The sequence below is a fragment of the Mastomys coucha genome, unplaced genomic scaffold (assembly GCF_008632895.1).
Source record: "Mastomys coucha isolate ucsf_1 unplaced genomic scaffold, UCSF_Mcou_1 pScaffold10, whole genome shotgun sequence".
Lineage (NCBI taxonomy): Eukaryota > Metazoa > Chordata > Mammalia > Rodentia > Muridae > Mastomys > Mastomys coucha.
Genome location: NW_022196892.1, coordinates 606,657 through 623,747, shown reverse-complemented (window position 1 = coordinate 623,747; position 17,091 = coordinate 606,657). Strand labels below are relative to the sequence as shown.

General features: G+C 47.9%; 1 protein-coding gene across 1 annotated transcript in view; it reads left to right on the top strand.

Annotated features, from left to right (window-relative positions):
• Positions 1–1,240: 1,240 nt before the first annotated feature.
• Positions 1,241–17,091, top strand: part of Acox2 (acyl-CoA oxidase 2) — a 34,061-nt gene continuing 18,210 nt past the window's right edge. Inside the window, exons 1-12 of the mRNA XM_031345274.1 lie at positions 1,241–1,301; positions 3,182–3,409; positions 3,993–4,155; positions 4,351–4,502; positions 4,840–4,947; positions 6,685–6,804; positions 7,571–7,686; positions 8,257–8,429; positions 9,935–10,097; positions 11,889–12,079; positions 13,586–13,765; positions 16,211–16,316. Of these exons, the coding sequence (XP_031201134.1) occupies positions 3,250–3,409; positions 3,993–4,155; positions 4,351–4,502; positions 4,840–4,947; positions 6,685–6,804; positions 7,571–7,686; positions 8,257–8,429; positions 9,935–10,097; positions 11,889–12,079; positions 13,586–13,765; positions 16,211–16,316 (1,632 nt within the window). The 5' untranslated portion in view covers positions 1,241–1,301; positions 3,182–3,249. The remainder of the gene's footprint in view (positions 1,302–3,181; positions 3,410–3,992; positions 4,156–4,350; positions 4,503–4,839; positions 4,948–6,684; positions 6,805–7,570; positions 7,687–8,256; positions 8,430–9,934; positions 10,098–11,888; positions 12,080–13,585; positions 13,766–16,210; positions 16,317–17,091) is intronic.

Here is a 17,091-nt window from a genome sequence, read left to right as displayed (position 1 = left end):
TGAGTCACGAAGATGAACTCTTACTTCATATCTAAACTATTCATTTGTACAATGCCATGCCCACTCCACCATGGGACACAGGAATCAAACTCAGGTCATGAGGCTTATATAACAAGCACCTTTGTCTTGTTGAACTATCCCACTAGCCCTGGTTAAAACTTCTTAACCTAACACCATCACCCATCTGTAGCTACCACCAACAGCTGTGAGGGACACACAATCTCAGTATAACAGGTTAGATGACCCTCGGTCACTAACTGCATCTTCCTGCAGAGCAAACTGGATACTACCTCAGGGATCATGGGGAGCTGTGAGGCCCTTAGTGTGCTCATGCTCGTGCATGCATGCACACACCCACACACATACACACACTGAGTATGCATTATATACGCTCATATTAGCATACATGGGGAGGATGGATGAGGCCCCAGAGAGGAAAACACTGGAATTGTGAAGATTTGGAAGTTCTATAAGAAGCCTGTTACTTGTTTCCCAATATTGTACTGTCATGGGCCGCTGCTGTGACACAGACTCGACTGGAGTGGGCATGGCATTGTACAAATGAATAGTTTAGATATGAAGTAAGAGTTCATCTTCGTGACTCAAGACCTTGTTCAAATTCCAGGTAATTGGTCTATTTATTACACAACTCGGGCACTGGGAACTACCTAGTTCTTCGTTCACACCCTGAAGAATTCACCCTACCTCCCAGGGCAAAGGCTGGATACAAAGGAAGGTCCCAGTCTGCCTCACTTTTGGAGACCAAGTTCTCAGGACCCTGTATAACATATTGCACCCCTCCTCAAATTCAGAGCTGGGGCTAGGGGTGGGAGGCTGGGGACTGTGGGGACACTGGTGATAAGCATGGCACAGACAAGGCCACAGTCAGAGCAGAAGCAGGGGAGAGGGATGCTCCTTTCCCGTAAGAATCACCTGGAAGCCTGTTCAGCTCACTGGGATCTGACTAGCTTGCCTCCTGGGAGGCAGGACAAATCCAGAATTTCACAGTGGAAACACCACCTGCCCACAGGAAGCACCCCTCAGAGGGATCCTTAGCTCTAAGACTGGAAGCTGAATCACACCAACTTGCTCAGCACCTGATACAGTGTACCCCATTTGCCCTAGGACACTGGCCACAAAGAGCAGGGCCTCAAGCAATACTCTGGCAGAGCCTGTAAATACCAGCCTCCTGGGGAGGAGAAAGGGGTGTGGCCAACAGACTGAAGGTCTATAGGGAAGAGGTCAGCCCAGCTTGCTAAGCTGTCCGAGGCCAGCCAGAGAACTGACAGACCATACCAAAGGTAATAGCAGTAAAGTGCGTAGGCACCCTTAATGGCTCTCAGTTCTGCCTTTGGTCCTCTTGCTGTTTACAGTTTGATAGGGGGAAACTGGTGACCACAATAACAAAAATGTAATGAGTTACTTGCCCTGCCTGTTAAAAGGTTAAGACAGAGAGGGGATTAGCGATCTGGGCAGAGGGCTTGGAAATTAAAGGGGGTTCAGGGAACCTCACTGAGGGCTGACATTGAGTAAGACAGAGAAAGCCATGGTGACATCTGAGGAAAAGGTGTCCAGGCAGAGGCCCTGGCAAAGACTGGCCACGGCCAGAGGCTGGAGAGTTGGGGAACAGCCAGGAGACAAGGGCATCTGGCACAGAGGAAGCCTGAGGTAAGAAGGGGAGGCGGCTAGGCAGCCTCGCAGGAAGGCAGGCAGACAGAGGGCTCCTTGTACATGCCAGGCCTCTTGTCAGTACCCCATACACCCTCTTCAGAAGCCTGCCAGGGGCTGTGGACATACAAAGGTACCCCCTTTCCCCAGTCCTGTCCTCTCTGTGAAATGACTGGACCCTTACTGTAGCCTCAGGCTCAGAGGATGAAGGAAAGGAGAACAGGTGCCAGGCAGCAGGGAAAGTTGACATCCAGGCTCTGGGAGCAGGGAGCAATGCTGCCTCCCCAGCACTCAGTGCTGGGGACAAGAGTCCATGAGGGCTGCCCAGTTCTCACAGGAATGCTGCTGTGGGGAGGGTTGAGCTACTGCGAGGTCTCTAGAGACTGGAGCTCACTAGGAATACTGGGGAGTCGAGCCTCCGCCAGAGGAAACAGACGCAAACATTGGGAGGAGAGCACAAAGTCTTGCTGGTGGGAAGCATGTGGCCATGCTAGGACTCCTTTCCACAAGCCAACGCTCTTCTGCACATTTCCAATGACAAGCAGGAAAGGAAAAAACGAGACACTGAGCCAGGTAAGAGGTAAAAATGACAGAGTGGTAGCCAAGGAGATGGCAAGGAACACATAGGGTTAAGGAGGCTCAAAGAAAGTGGATGGATGAGTCTAGTTCGTTCACTGTGGGGAATGGGGACTTCTAAAAGGCCAAGAATTTGTTGTGAGGGAAGCAGGCCCCATCTTGGCTATGGGGAGGACACAGGAGATCCAGAGAAGAAGCACTTCACAGGAAGAGAGCAAGCTTTCTCCTTTCCCTTCCTACAGGCTTCCTCTCCTTCATTCTCTTCTTCTACAATATGGGAATTGAACCCAGGGTCTTGTAGGCTCTTTTTTTGCAAGCACTCTCCAGGTATTCTACTACTGTTTCGAAACATGGTGTCACTAAATTACCCAGACTGTCCTTGAACTCTGTACTCCAGGTAGGCCTTATGATTTTCCTACCTCTGCCTCCCAAGTAGATGGGATTACAGATTTATACCGTCAGGCCTCACTCCATGGTGCTGGAATAGGTATCCCGGAAACTGAGAAGTAAATGAGGTGGATGGCAAGGAACAGATAGGGTTAAGTGAGCGGGTCCCTCCCAGTGAGCCAGAGGCAGTGAGCCTCCCCCACCAGGAAGGTAGAGTGTGAATGAGGTATCTGCTTTGTACTGGACCCCAGCCAGCTCCCAGTCACCTCAAGTAGAAGTCACTCGCTCAACCTTTCTAAAACTGTTCTCTTCCATGTGACCCCCACTGACTTCATGAAGACTGTCCCAGGCATGCCGTGGCACAAACTACAGAGGTGGGAAAGGAGCTCTGTGGCCAAACCATCCGGACCTTGGCTACTGCAAACAGAACAATACTGACTGCATTCACTTGTGAACAGTATGAGGACCACAGGCAGTAGCCATGAAGTCAGGGTGGGAGTGTGTTGTCATTCAGCTGACCCTAGCCCTAAGCAACGCCTTTTTCACACAGGTTCTTGGCATCTCCCAGTGCTCAGAGCAGACCCTCAAGGAAGCCTTCCTGAGACAGGCAGATCCAGGATGGGGAGCCCAGTGCACCGAGTCTCACTGGGGGACACCTGGAGCAGGCAAGTGCACCCTGACATAGACAGCGAAAGGCACTCGCCATCCTTCAGCGTGGAGCGGCTCACCAACATCCTTGATGGAGGCATCTCAAACACCATGCTGCGGAGGAGAGTTGGTAAGCAGAGGCAGGAGGCCAAGAGCTGATTTTGAACCTATATTCTTTTCTAGAACAGTCTGGTAACTAATTCTGTACTCCTTTAACTAAGAGTCCTTTCTGTTGTTGTTGTTGTTGTTGTTGTTTTGAGACAGGGTCTCATGTATCCCAGGCTGGCCTCAAACTGCTATGTAGCCAAGGATAATCTAGAACTTCCAATTCTCCTGCCTCCATCTCTCAAGTCCTGGGATTAAAGACACAGGTCACCATACCTTGTTCTTATGGTACATGGGAACCAGTGTTGTGGATTAAACCCAGAGTTTTATGTATTCTAGTCAGTCCTTCTACCAATTTGAGTTCTATCTATAAGCCTAGGTTCTCTTTCAAGTAACAAACTGATCCTTGACACCACACACCTGGCAGAGCTTTGTGGGAATGGACAAAGCACATTTCTCTCCTTGAGGGTCTCAATTGTTTCATCTGTTAAATGACAGTGACAGCTGGCTTCCTTTCCACCTCCATGAGGCAAAGTGGATGGGAAAATTTGAAGTTCTCGGGAACCTTAGCCAAGCCCACCAAATGCCTCTGTTCTTTTCTGCTGCAGAAAACATCATCCAAAGTGACCCAGTGTTTAATTTGAAGAAGATTTATTTCATGACCCGAGAAGAGCTATATGAGGATGCAATTCAAAAGAGATTCCATCTTGAGAAACTGGCCTGGAGCCTGGGCTGGTCAGAAGATGGTCCTGAACGCATTTATGTTGACAGGTGCTCATCCAGGGCAGCCCCACCAGAAAGGCTTGTCTGCAACCCATAACCCCAAAAGACATTTCCCTCAGCAAACAAGAACTTACTGGAACACTAGGATGCCATATGTCTCTTCCCTGATGAGCCCTACCCAGGTTGAAAGTTTACAGACCTATCTTCCACAGGCTACTCATCTACAGTATCTCTTCCCCACAGAGTCCTTGCTGGATATACCAACTTAAGCTTACATGGTGTTGCCATGAATGCTATCAGAAGCCTGGGCTCAGATGAACAGATTACTAAATGGAGCCAACTCGGCAAAAACTTCCAAATCATCATAACATATGCCCAGACAGAGCTGGGACATGGTAAGCCAGAGCTGCTGCATGCAGTGATACTACACAACTCTGGAAGTCCTATTCAAGTTCATAGATGTGCATGTTAATTCGAAAAATCCCAGCAGATGGCAGTCTTGAGTGCCTTTTCCTAATGTCACATACATTGTATGAGCTACCGGGGGCAAGTCGTTTCTTTTGGAAGCATCAGAATGACCTCACACAGCCCACAGATAAAAGGGAGATAGGGCTGTGAGTACAGTCAGGAGCTGACCTTATCCCACATCGAGCCCCAGGCCCACGGAGAAGCTACTCACAAGTGAGTGCGCCACCTTGGCCCAGTAGTCTAACTCTCTTCCTTGATCCCAAGGGACATACCTGCAGGGCCTGGAGACCGAAGCAACCTATGATGCAGCCACCCAGGAGTTTGTGATACACAGCCCTACAATGACTTCTACCAAGTGGTGGCCTGGGGACTGTGAGTATCCTCCTTCCTACTTCCCTGTCTCTCCACAAAGAAACAAAGCTGGGGCTGAATAGCACTAACTCTGATGCCTAACAGACACCAGGTTGATTTCCTATTCTAGGCTCATCACCTTAAGATCAACTGAAACAGATAAGAATTTTCAGTTAGTGACTGGAAGGTCCCAAGGGAGTTTTGAGTAGATTAGGAAATGCACTCAGCCTGTAGGCAATGAGATTAAGAACATGCCACATCACTGTCCACTTACAACACATGTGTACATGCACACAACACAAATACTACCCTCACATACAGATATGCAAGCATTCAACATACAGAAACACACACTGCCCTCCACAGTCACAGATACACACAACAGGAGCTATTCTCATAGACACACGTGCATTACACAACATACACACACTGCCCCATGACACAAGCATTGCCCCTATAGGCAACATGTACACACTGCCCATACATAGACACAGTGTAGATGTAAGCATACACATACTGCCCCCACAGACATGCATGTACACAACACACACATTGTTGTCATACAGACACATCTGTGCATATACATATAACACATACAAGCCCCCCAAATACACATATGTATGTACACAGCACACACTATCACCATACAGACATACCTAGACTTGTACACACACATTGCCTCCATTCAGAAACATGTACACAAAAATATGCACACTGCCCTGTCACAGGCACTTATACATGTATAGAGTACATACACTGTCCACCCAGATACACTTGTGCATATATATATGTATATATATATATATATGTAAAATGGTGTATTGTGTATGTATATATGCACAATACACCATTCACATACACCACCTAGTCTTGTCCCAAGGGCTCCCAACAACATCATATATTCTAGCCTCCCGAGTTAACACAATAGGCTTGCCACCTTCTGGAGCAGAGCACATGCTCTGTGACTAGTTACTAAAAATCCCCTCTGCCATTCCATACCCACACAAGCTCCAATCACATGGATGGATACAAGGTGGCAGCCACACCAACCACCTATGAGCTCCAAGACAGGAGGATCCTGCCAAGCACCTCTTTGAGAAATAATTTCTAAGGGCTCCACTGTAGCATTTCGAAACCCAGTGACAAAACGCCTGGTGTGGAAACTGTCTAGATATGTGCATTAAATGAAAGCAGGGCAGGGGACAGAACAGGGAAAGCAAGGCAGGAGAGAGGAGACAGAGAGGAGAGGGCAGGACAAGGAAGAGGGTAAGGGGAACAAAGATGAGTGAGCAGTCAATACCAAATGTCCAGGAAGAAGAAACCCATCTTTAAGATCAGGCTGATGTGGTTAAATTCCAGCTCTGCCCCTCCAGACCAGTGACCTTCAGTGTGTCACTCTGTACTCTGAGCCTCAGTGTCCTTATGTGGAAAATAAGATTCCTCTTACTTCAGCCAAGAGCTAAGCTCTAGCTGAGTCTTGATAAGAAATGGTTGTGCTCATTACAGGGCTGACAGCAGAGTGGTCCATTAGCTGTTGGGGTCGGGCACAAAAAGTCTTTAAAAGTTTACTTGCTTCAAGCTCCTTACCAAGTCAGTTACTTTTGCTCTAGCCAGGATCTTTGTGACACACTTTTCTGTCATCACTGACTTTCCAAGGACCCGAAGGTGTCTATCTAACAACAACCTAAGCGTAGCAGGCAGGAGCAAGACTTGGTACATAGGGCTTCCTGTGATAGGCCTCTCTTCTTTCTGCCTCAGTGGGATGGACAGTCACCCATGCTGTGGTCCTAGCCCAGTTGATCTGCTTAGGAGCCCGGCATGGCATGCATGCCTTCATTGTGCCCATCCGGAGCCTAGAGGACCACAGCCCACTGCCAGGTAATCCCCGCTGCTTCCTCGAGGACCACCCACCCACCTAGAAGGTGGTCCCATCAACCTACTGTTGTGATCATAAAAAAAGAAAGCGCTATAAGAATATGTTCTGGCGAGGTGTGGGGGAAGGGGGTGCCTCAGTGGGCCCATGCCGAGGCATCCCTTCCCCCTAAGGGACCAGACACTTGCCGATATAGTATAGAATAGAGTTTATTTAGGGTATGGGGAGGGGAGTTAAGAGGGTAGCAGAGGAAGAGAAAGGCAGAGAGAAGGAAAGAGTGGAGAAGTAGGGGATGGCCATGACCATGTGGAAAGATGGGGGAAGGGAATGGGGAGAGAGGGGGAACAAGGGGGTAAGAGGCAAAAGAGAGAAGCAGGAGTAAGAGAGAGAGGAGGGGGCAAGCAGCCCCTTTTATAGGACCAGGCCTACCTGGCCGTTGAAAGGTAACCATGGGGAGGAGCATACCTGGCTGCCAGGTATCTGTGGGGGTGGAGTTTATACAGATACTAACACCTACCCAGTCCTGAGTCTCCAAGAGATACACAGAGGCTTGGATATGTCTCCCTTATCTAGAAGGGATCTAATTGACAGCTAATAGGATCTAGCTGTTAGACTAGTACAAGATTCAGCATCTGTACTTCAGCTTGCTTACTGATGCCTGAGTCACTGTGTGTGTGTGTGTGTGTGTGTGTGTGTGTGTGTGTGTGTGTGTGCACCTGCCATACTGCATGCACTTAACTGACAGGCATTCTCATCTCTATCCTCTTCTAGGAATCACAGTTGGGGAAATAGGCCCCAAGATGGGCTTGGAACACATAGACAATGGCTTCCTACGACTGAACCACGTGAGAGTTCCCAGAGAGAACATGCTCAGTCGCTTTGCAGAGGTCAGATGCCTGGGAAGGCTATGGACCCAGACTGCCTAGGGAGGGGACTTGCCCTTTATATGACTGCCACAGGCTCTGGGTCTGCCTCAGCAAAGCTGACTTTGGAAAAAAACCCACTTCTCCCCAAAATTGTTTCAGAGGTGCCACAGATTAAGATAAAACTGAGCTTAGGAGCACAATGGTGTTGGGAAAATCTTGCCACTTTAAGCCTAAATATTTACTCCCCATGTGTAAGTATTTAGCACATGGTTTCAGAGCAGTCATAAGGCACAGTGACAAAGCAATCTCCAGAAAGGGGAGGAGCTGAGGGCGAAGATGTTGCTTTCCTAAAATCAGTTAGAGTACAGATGTGCTCCAGATGCTGGCAGAAGTCCTAATTAGCCAGCTTTACCTCTTTAGGTGTAAAAGGTAGGGATTCTTATGCAAGCATTTTTATGTGTCAGTGATCAGGCTGCACCAGGGGTCTGCTTCAGATGAGGAAAAGTGGGATGCCTGCAGAGATGGAGGCTCATGGAGGTACAGCCTGGGGTAACTTGGCTCCAACGCAGCACCTGTCTTTGTTGCACACAGGTCTTGCCAGATGGTACCTACCAGAGGGTCGGGACACTACAGAGCAATTATCTTGGCATGTTGGTGACACGGATGCAGCTGCTGTATAAAGGAATCCTACCCTGCCTCCAGAAGGCTTGCGTCATTGCTGTGCGCTACTCAGTAATCCGCCGCCAGTCCCGTCTTCGGCCTAGGCAAGCAGCACCCAAAGGCTGGCCCTGGCAGACATGGTTAACACTCAGTCCCACACTGACACCAGCTCTGCCAGAGCCATGGTGTTAAGACAAGTCACACACAGATACACATACATTCACATGCACACACACATGCACACATTCCCGCACATGTCTGCAGTCCAGATGGGGTCTCAGGTTCCCTCTACTCCACTGACAGACTGTCTGGCCTAACCTGTCCCTTATCAGTGTGTGGCCCTCTCAGGATCTGTGTGACCATACCTTCCACTCTGCACCATCTGCTGTGACTCAGACCGTGTGCCGAGTTCTAGTTTGTTCTACATGGCCATGACTAGCTAGAGTGTGTCTGCCAATTGTCAAGGCTGGTTGGTTGTTGTCAGGTTGTATGTGGTAAAAGCCAACTGCTTTAGACTGCAGGAGGGTGAACTCGGGCTGCTTGGCTATGAGAAGCTCAGTCTAGACCTTTTCTTTTCATTGTCACTGCATCTGGCTCCTGTTCCCTCCATTCCATGACACAGAATGGCAAGGGCTGCTCTATGACACCTGAGGGTATATGTGTTTCCCGAAAGAATCCACTAGTTAAATTTAAAATTAATGGAAACAACAGTCTTTTGGGATAAGTCCCAAATGGACACATGCTCTCAAGATGCAGCAAACCACAGTGAGAACAGGAAGTAAAAATACAGCACATCACAGCCTAACCGTTCGTTCATGGTGCTCAGGGGAGTTTTTATCCCAGCCCTGCTGAGCGGCCCTGGGACCTGGTGTAATCTGATGCCATGGGCACCAGCCTACCTTAAACATACTGAGGATTAGATGCCAGGCAGCCATGGGCATATGCCCTTCTTTCTTCCTCAGCTTCTATGTCTGTAAACCAGAGGTAACACAGGCCGAGTTTCAGGGGTGGTAAGGATGAAATATGATAAAGCTACAAAGCTTGAACTTCAGAGGCCCTTCCTCCGCAACAACCTCAGTGTGAGGTCTTGGGCTTTTGAATTCCAGGCTGAAGGCATCGTCCTTGCAGGACTTGGAATCCAAAAGATAGTGTTGACTGTGCTGTGCCTGGTCTTCAGGCCTCTATCGGGGCAGCAGAAGTATCTCACCCTGATTGTAAGGGAGGGATTGTGTCACAGAGACAGACATGGGAGACATTTCCTCTTTTATGTTTCTTTAGTTCATAGCCTAAGGATTGTGAAACTCAGTGCATGTCCTATAACATGGCAGGCACATGGAGAGTCATGACTTCTAGTCATCAGTGGGGCAGGACCACACTCCTTCACCTGCTCTTTGGGTCCAGACGGTTTGGAGTTCAGAACCTTTCAGACCTTCAGCTAAGATAATGGATGTATATGCTGTGGACATTTATACAGAAAAATATGCAGGGATGTTGGTGGGAGGTGAGGTTTAAAACACGGTAGCCTCATGTCGGCCTTGCAACGGTCCATTATTATGGCTTAGATGGTTTGGAGTGAACTTCTAAACCTTTGCTTCTTTTCTCTGCTCAGTGACCCAGAGGCAAAGATCCTGGAATACCAGACACAGCAGCAGAAACTCCTTCCTCAGCTTGCTGTGAGCTATGCCTTCCATTTCACAGCCACCAACCTCTTACAGTTCTTCTACAGCTCCTACAGTGCTATTCTGAAGAGAGACTTCAGCCTCCTGCCTGAGGTACACTCTGTTTGCTGGGAACTGCTTTTAGAAGGTGGCAAATGCTGTTCCAGTTGTGGGAAAATGACTGCAGACGGGCTCCCATAGGCCCTCAGTCTCCCAGTGTCCAAGGCATCAGGGTGAATGTACTATAATATGGAGATCCACTCACCCCTGACCCCTAGAGAGCTCCAACAATGTTAGAGGTAATGCAAGGGGTGGAGGACACAGGTACACAGTCCCTGGTATATGATGGAAACCCAAACCGCTCCAAAGTCATTTGAACGTATTTGATGGCATACTTTGACCTGAATTAATCTGATTTATTCTACTGGCCACAAATATAACAGAACCATCAATGTGTTCAACTACCAAGACTTCCCAGAGCCCTTCACCATAGTATGCACACCTCACAGGCTCTGCATTGCCTTTGAAAAATTCAAAAACATATCAAGCCTATAGAGAGCATTGTGGCCCAAGCTGTGCATAGGTTCAATAGTCTCAGTCTTTGGTGAGGCTGGGACTCACAAACGCCTTCAGTCTGTGTAGGCGCTATACTTCTAAAGCATTGCTTCATTAAACCTGTCCGAGGTATCCACCATTTACATTCTTAATTTGCAAGTAAGGAAACTAAAATAGAAAGGGAAAGGAGGCCTTCCTCCCAAGGGTGTGGAAGTCTGAAAGATGGACAGGGGTTCTAAGAACCAAAACCTTAAGCCAGGCTGCTGAACACACCATCTGCCAGGCTGTTCAGATGCTCTAGCAAACTTTTATAAACTCAATGCCTTGCACACAAAAGAAATTAACTTCTCACTCTTCTGGAGGTGCCCAGCCTCTGTCATACTGCTACTGTTGCTAAGGGCCTCGCTGCTGTGCGGTAAGATGGCAGAGGACATCATATGATAAGAGAAAGAGTGGAAGGGCACTGAGAAAAGGGATGTGGGTTTATAACAAAGCAACTCTCACAATATAGAACTCAGTCCCACAACAGCATAGGCTATCCACGACCCAGAAACCTTGAGGCCCAATCAACTCTTAAAGCAGTTAAGATGACAATTATCGAGCAAGCGACATGGCTCAGTGGGAAGAGGTGCTTGATGCTAAGCCTGAAAACCTGATTTCTAGCTGATTTCAATTCCTAGAACCCACATAGTAGAAAGAGAAAAGTTACTCCTGCTAGATGTCCTCTGACCTCCACACATGCACTATGGTCATGCACATGCACGTGAGTGCACACACACACACACAGAGGGGTCAGGGGCAGCAAAATTTTCAAAGGCAGCAATTGTGCAATTGTATTTCAGCACAAGTTTTGGAGAAGATATTGCAGCCATTACAGCCACTAACACTCCTAGTGAAGGATTCACCTAATCCATGCCAAAGGTTCACTCCTTACTCCATTTCTTTGGGGTTCAGATTTCAACACATAAGTTTGGTTGGACAATTGAACCATGGCACCCTCCTACAGCCTAGGAAATGGGCTGATGGTACACACATGCCTTCATTAGCAACTTTTCCAAACTTCTGCCTATTGGTAAGATAGTGGACCCACTCCCAGAAGCCCCCTCTTCTGAAGATCCTGGAGACACTGGCTAGGACAGATTTCCCCTTCATTCTTACAGGCCCGTGGCCACACTTTATAACTGTGTGTCTTTGCATGAGCTTAACCTCTGAGTATTAGCTTTGTCTGCCACCTCACATAACAGTGAGCTAAGCACGGCACCAGCCTCAGAGCCACGGACAGTGTGCTGCAGTACTGAGCGGCAAGCCTGGATGGTACCACAGGACCCTTCTACTACTTTGTTCTTGCAGCTCCATGCACTGAGCACTGGTATGAAGGCCATGTTTGCAGACTTCTGTGCCCAGGGAGCAGAGATCTGTCGCAGGGCCTGTGGGGGTCATGGCTACTCAAAGCTGAGCGGCCTGCCGACACTGGTCACTCTAGTGACAGCCTCTTGCACGTATGAGGGTGAGAATACGGTGCTCTACCTTCAAGTGGCCAGGTAAAATCCAGACATTTCCAGACCTCTGCCCTACCCTTGGGGGGTCCCTAAGGTTCCATTCAGGGAGGCCATGGAGGAAGCAAGGACTGGAAAAGTACCTTTTGAGGGTTGTCCAAATACCAGTGTGTCCCTAATCTGCCTACTTCCCCAGATTACCCTGCTGTTCCCAGCTGGGCCATCCATCTGTCTTACATAGACAATAGCGTCAGGCTCCATGCCGGACTCTTGCTTCTCCTTTGTCCCCATTTCTCCATAGGCAACCAGGGAGTCCTTGGCTAAGCCTAAAGAAAATTATATATTTGTCTCACTTAAAATGGTTCATTAGTTTCCCTGTACCTGAAGGAAATGCCCAGTATACACTGCATTCTTCAAGTTACTATGACTCAGACACTGCCTACCTCCATATCCACCCTGCTCAGGTCCTCCTGCCCCTGCCGCCCATGGCACCCTTGACCCCTGCCACCTAAAACCACGTTTTCTTTGAAAGTTATCACAATCAGTAATTGTCTACAACTTTTTGCTTAGCTTTTTAGCCATAACTTCCTAGCTAAATCAGGACCTCCTTGAGAGCAGGCACCTTCCTGCCTTGCTCACTGAGGTATTCCAGGCTCAGCCAAGAGCAAACAGGAAACAGGTTCCACCTTGAGAGGTAGGAGGAAACCACACTGGCCTCCTCCAAATACACTGTTTCTTGCGAGCTGTTTCTGATGGTCGATTCTCTCACACTCATTTATTCTCTGGCGATTGAACAGAGCAAATACTTCACTATCCAAGGAGAAAGGAGTTCAACTGGCAAATACAATATATAGCACCTACTGGGTTCTTCTTTGCCACGTTATAGAAATAATGCAAGAGCATGCAGTAGGCACCCTGTAGCCTACACTTGACAGGCAAATTCACAAGTGCCTCATTCAGTCCTGCATGCTCACACTGTTAGGCAAGTAGCATCCTTCCCATGGTCCTGGGGAAACTGAGGCAGAGGGAGACACAGACAATTCTAGAGCATCACAGTGGTCTGAGAGGAGCCAATGGGAGGCAGGAGTTGTCTGAACACAGCTGTCTCACACAGAAGCAGCCTGGAGCTGCTATCCATGTTCCTCATGTCAGTGTTCCTTCATCTATCTGACCGTTTGAAAAGATCACACTGTACTTACACCCTAAATCCCGAGGCAGAGGATCCTGATCCTGAAGCTGCTTTTTGCACAAGCCTCACAAGGGTGTGTATGTGGGATCCAAGGGAGCCTAGCCCAGCTCTGCAGCCCCTGTCGCCTGTTAAAGAGACTATATAGCACTTTGGGTACAACTCAATGAAGGTCCTAGAGAAGATGGCGGCCCCGGGGTTGGGCTTAAGAGTGGCCGTCAGGAAGAGGGTGGGCTGAGAATTCCTGGCTTTCCCCACTGGAGCACAGCATAAAAATGCATGCCCCTGGGTATGAGGGTAGCTGGGGTGGGGGCCCCACAGAGTCTCATGTTGTCTCATCTGTCTCTGCTTCCCCTTAACCCCAGGTTTCTGATGAAGAACTACCTGCTGACTCAAGTGTCCCCAGGCTCCATATCACAGAAGCCTCTCCCTCAGTCTGTCATGTATCTTGCCACACCAAGACCAGCCAGGTGCCCAGCCCAGACAGCAGCTGACTTCCTCTGCCCAGATGTCTATACCACAGCATGGGCACATGTGTCTTCCAGGTAAGCCAGTGCCAAGAAGTCAGCAACCTAGCAAGGGTAAGGTCCTTCCCACACTGGCACCTCTCAGACCAGCTGGGGGGACACTAGTGGGCAGTGTTCTATAAATCACTGCCATCCCTAGCCTCTCCAGACCTCTTAGCTCCTGTCTCTGTGGAAACAGAAGAAGGGACACTTCACCCTCAGCCATGGGCCGCCATCATTTCTTTATCCTGGTCCCCTCTGGTTAGTGACGGGAATTTCTTGAACCTTTAGGTTCCTATGGTGATTTCCAATATAACAAATGCACTCAAACACAAACCACTGTAAATGAAATGATCTGCAAATCAAAACAAGTAAAATAAGTAATGCTGTAAGTCTGAAATATCTCACAATCTAAAAGTAATTTTCAGAGGCAAGTTTATTTCCACAGCACCTATGTAAACTAGCCAGGCATAGTTAAGAGTACTTGTAATGCCAGTGCTACTGGTTACTGGCTTTATTCCATGTACACTGTGAAACCCTGTCTCAAGGGAATACAGCAAGGAGTAGTAGAGGGGGATTTCTGACACCCCCTTTGACTTATGTAAGTACATGCACCCCGCAACACACACATGTGCACACACACACACACACACACACACACACACATTAAATAAATAAACAAACATTAGAAGGAATTTTCAAAGGTGTGATTATACCTCAGAATAGAAGAATTGGGTTATGTTCAGGGTCTAGTAGAGTCCAAGGAATATGATCAAAACCAAGGACCCAGAGCTAGAGGGATGGTTAAACAATTAAAAGCAGTTATTGTTCTTGCAGAGGACTCTAGTTGGATTTCCAGCACCTACACAGGGTAGTTTACAACTGCCTACAATGTAACATCAGTTCCAGGGGACCTGGCACCCTTTTCTGGCTTCTATGCGTGCCTGCATGCACGTTACATATAAACTCACAGAAGCACAAATACATGAAAATACATAAATCTTTTTTAAGAACATATATTCTTTGTTGTTGTGGAGTTCACAGTGTAGACTGCGCTGTCCTCAAAGTCACAGAGATCTGCCTGTCTCTGCTACCTCAGCACTGGGATTAAAGGCACGTATTACCATGCCTGGCTTAAAACATGAATTTTTAATTATTTGTTTTAATTTTTTGTATGTGAGTATTTGTGTGCATATCTATACACCATAGACATACAGTGCCATGGATGCCAGAGTTGGCACTGGATCTCCTGGAACTAGAATTACAGAAAGTTGTGGGCTGCCCTGCAGATCCTAGGACTCGAACTTGGTTCTCAGGAAGAGCAGCCAGTGCTCCTAATTGCTGAGCCATCTCTCCAACCCAGAACATGAATTCTATATTTTAAAAAAACCCCAAGAACTTGTACATTCTGTCATTTAACAAGTATCACCAATAGCAACTATATATCAGACATGACTGAGTGTTCCAGAAGCTGGGGTAGGAGACACACAAATGCCACCACCATCACTGAAGAGATTCAACTACCTAGAAGGGGACTTTCTGAAATCTGCCTCAGACCAGAATGCCACAACTGGAGAAAATATTTCCAACATTCACTAAAAAAAAGCTTACATTCCAACCTGTGTCCTATTTTAGGATCATAGGCAAGTTGAGACATTTGCTTATTCATTGCACAATACTTTTAAATGCTTACAATTCGCCAGGCACTGTGATCAGAAGTGGGGATCTACCAGGAAACCAGCCTGATAAATACGCAGGACACACAGAGCTAAGGTAGCCGGGAAGGCTGGGGAAGGGAAAGACAGACTGCTGGGGAATCAGAAAACACCATTCTGTGCCTTGGAACTCAATGTGCCATCTGCTTATCAGTTCCCTAGCAAAGCAGAGTAAATGTTGCTTAATAAACAGTTTGCTTTACAACCAAACTCCAAGGGTCAGATGGACACACAGAGGGCGGAGAAGAGAGTGAAGGTTATCAGAATGGCAAATGGCTAGGTTAGAGGCTCACAGGGCAGGGGCTGGGGAGTGGTTTTCTAGTTTTGTAATACCTGAGGTAAGACTTCTAACAGAATTGCCCTTTGAAGAAAAAAAAAAAAAAAAAATTCCCCTTGTCTGGCCATAGGAGCTAGCCAACAGGATGGCCTGAAGTTACCTGAAATCCTAAGGTAAATAAAAAAAAATAAAATAAAATTCCCAGGATGCTAAAGCACGAGGGTGGAAAGCTCTAGGTCACTCTGGGCTATAGAGCAATATACTGTCTCAAAAGAGAAAAAGGAAAGCCTTAGCCCTATTGCTTATTAGCTGTGTGACCCTGAACAAGTTAATTAACCTCTCTGGGACTTAGTTTTTCCCACTGTAAGTTGGGAATGTCTGCCCTTAAAGAGACACTTATGAAGCAGTTAGCTCTCAGACAGGTCGGTGAGAGTATTTCTATTCTTGAGAGACCCCAGCAGCACATTGTTCTCTCTTTTCTTTGGTCTCTAGGCTCATAAGAGATGCAGCACACCATACACAGGCCCTCATAAGATCCGGGGTTGACCAGCATGTCGCCTGGAACCAGACTGCTGTCATGCACCTTCAGGCTGCTAAGGTGAGCTGCCTGTCAGCTGAAGCCTCATGGGGTGTGTTCCCTCTCCCAGGTTAAGAAAACTGGAGTTCACATTCTTCCTCACCCCCGCCCCACAGGGATTGCCCTCCTCTCACACCCAAGGCCATAGTCCAGAGAATTTTAATGAAAGGACTTATTTCCAAAGCATCTTGCTGGCAGCTCTTAGGAAGAGGTAATGAGGCGTTCCTACTGGATTTGCTTCAGGTCATTCAAATAGCTCCTCCCAGACAAAAAAGCAGGTCAAGTCTCCCCTTAGCCCCACAGGCAATCCTGGGATGTCTGATTCAATTTCCATTATCTTTTATGTTTGTGCATACTTCACCATCAGTCGGGCAAATATTTGAGCATGCACTCTGTGCTAGCCCTGAATACAAAACAGCAGAGATACTGCCTACAAACAGCTTTAATCAAGGAGGTCCTAGGATAGGAGAGAGAGGAAATGGCTGCTGGTTACACTCCCAAAGGACTTTCCTGAAGAAAGGGGTGAATGGGCTAAGACTTCACACAGCAGTTGGCTGTCTGAGGCTGGTAGCAGCTTGTGAGAGGTCTCCCAGCAAAGAGAGCAGAAGGTATCAAAGCAGGAAGAAAAGGCCAGGTGCCTCCAGGTGCCTGGAAGGCCATACAGATCGGGAGGGGAGGAGGAGGCTGGGAGGCCAGAGGCCTTCCGAAGCAAGATAAGAGATGGCTAGTTCTTCTTTCCCTTGCAGGGGGAGACTGCCCAGTTTGGGAGGAGTGATCAGAGCTTCTTTCTAGAAGA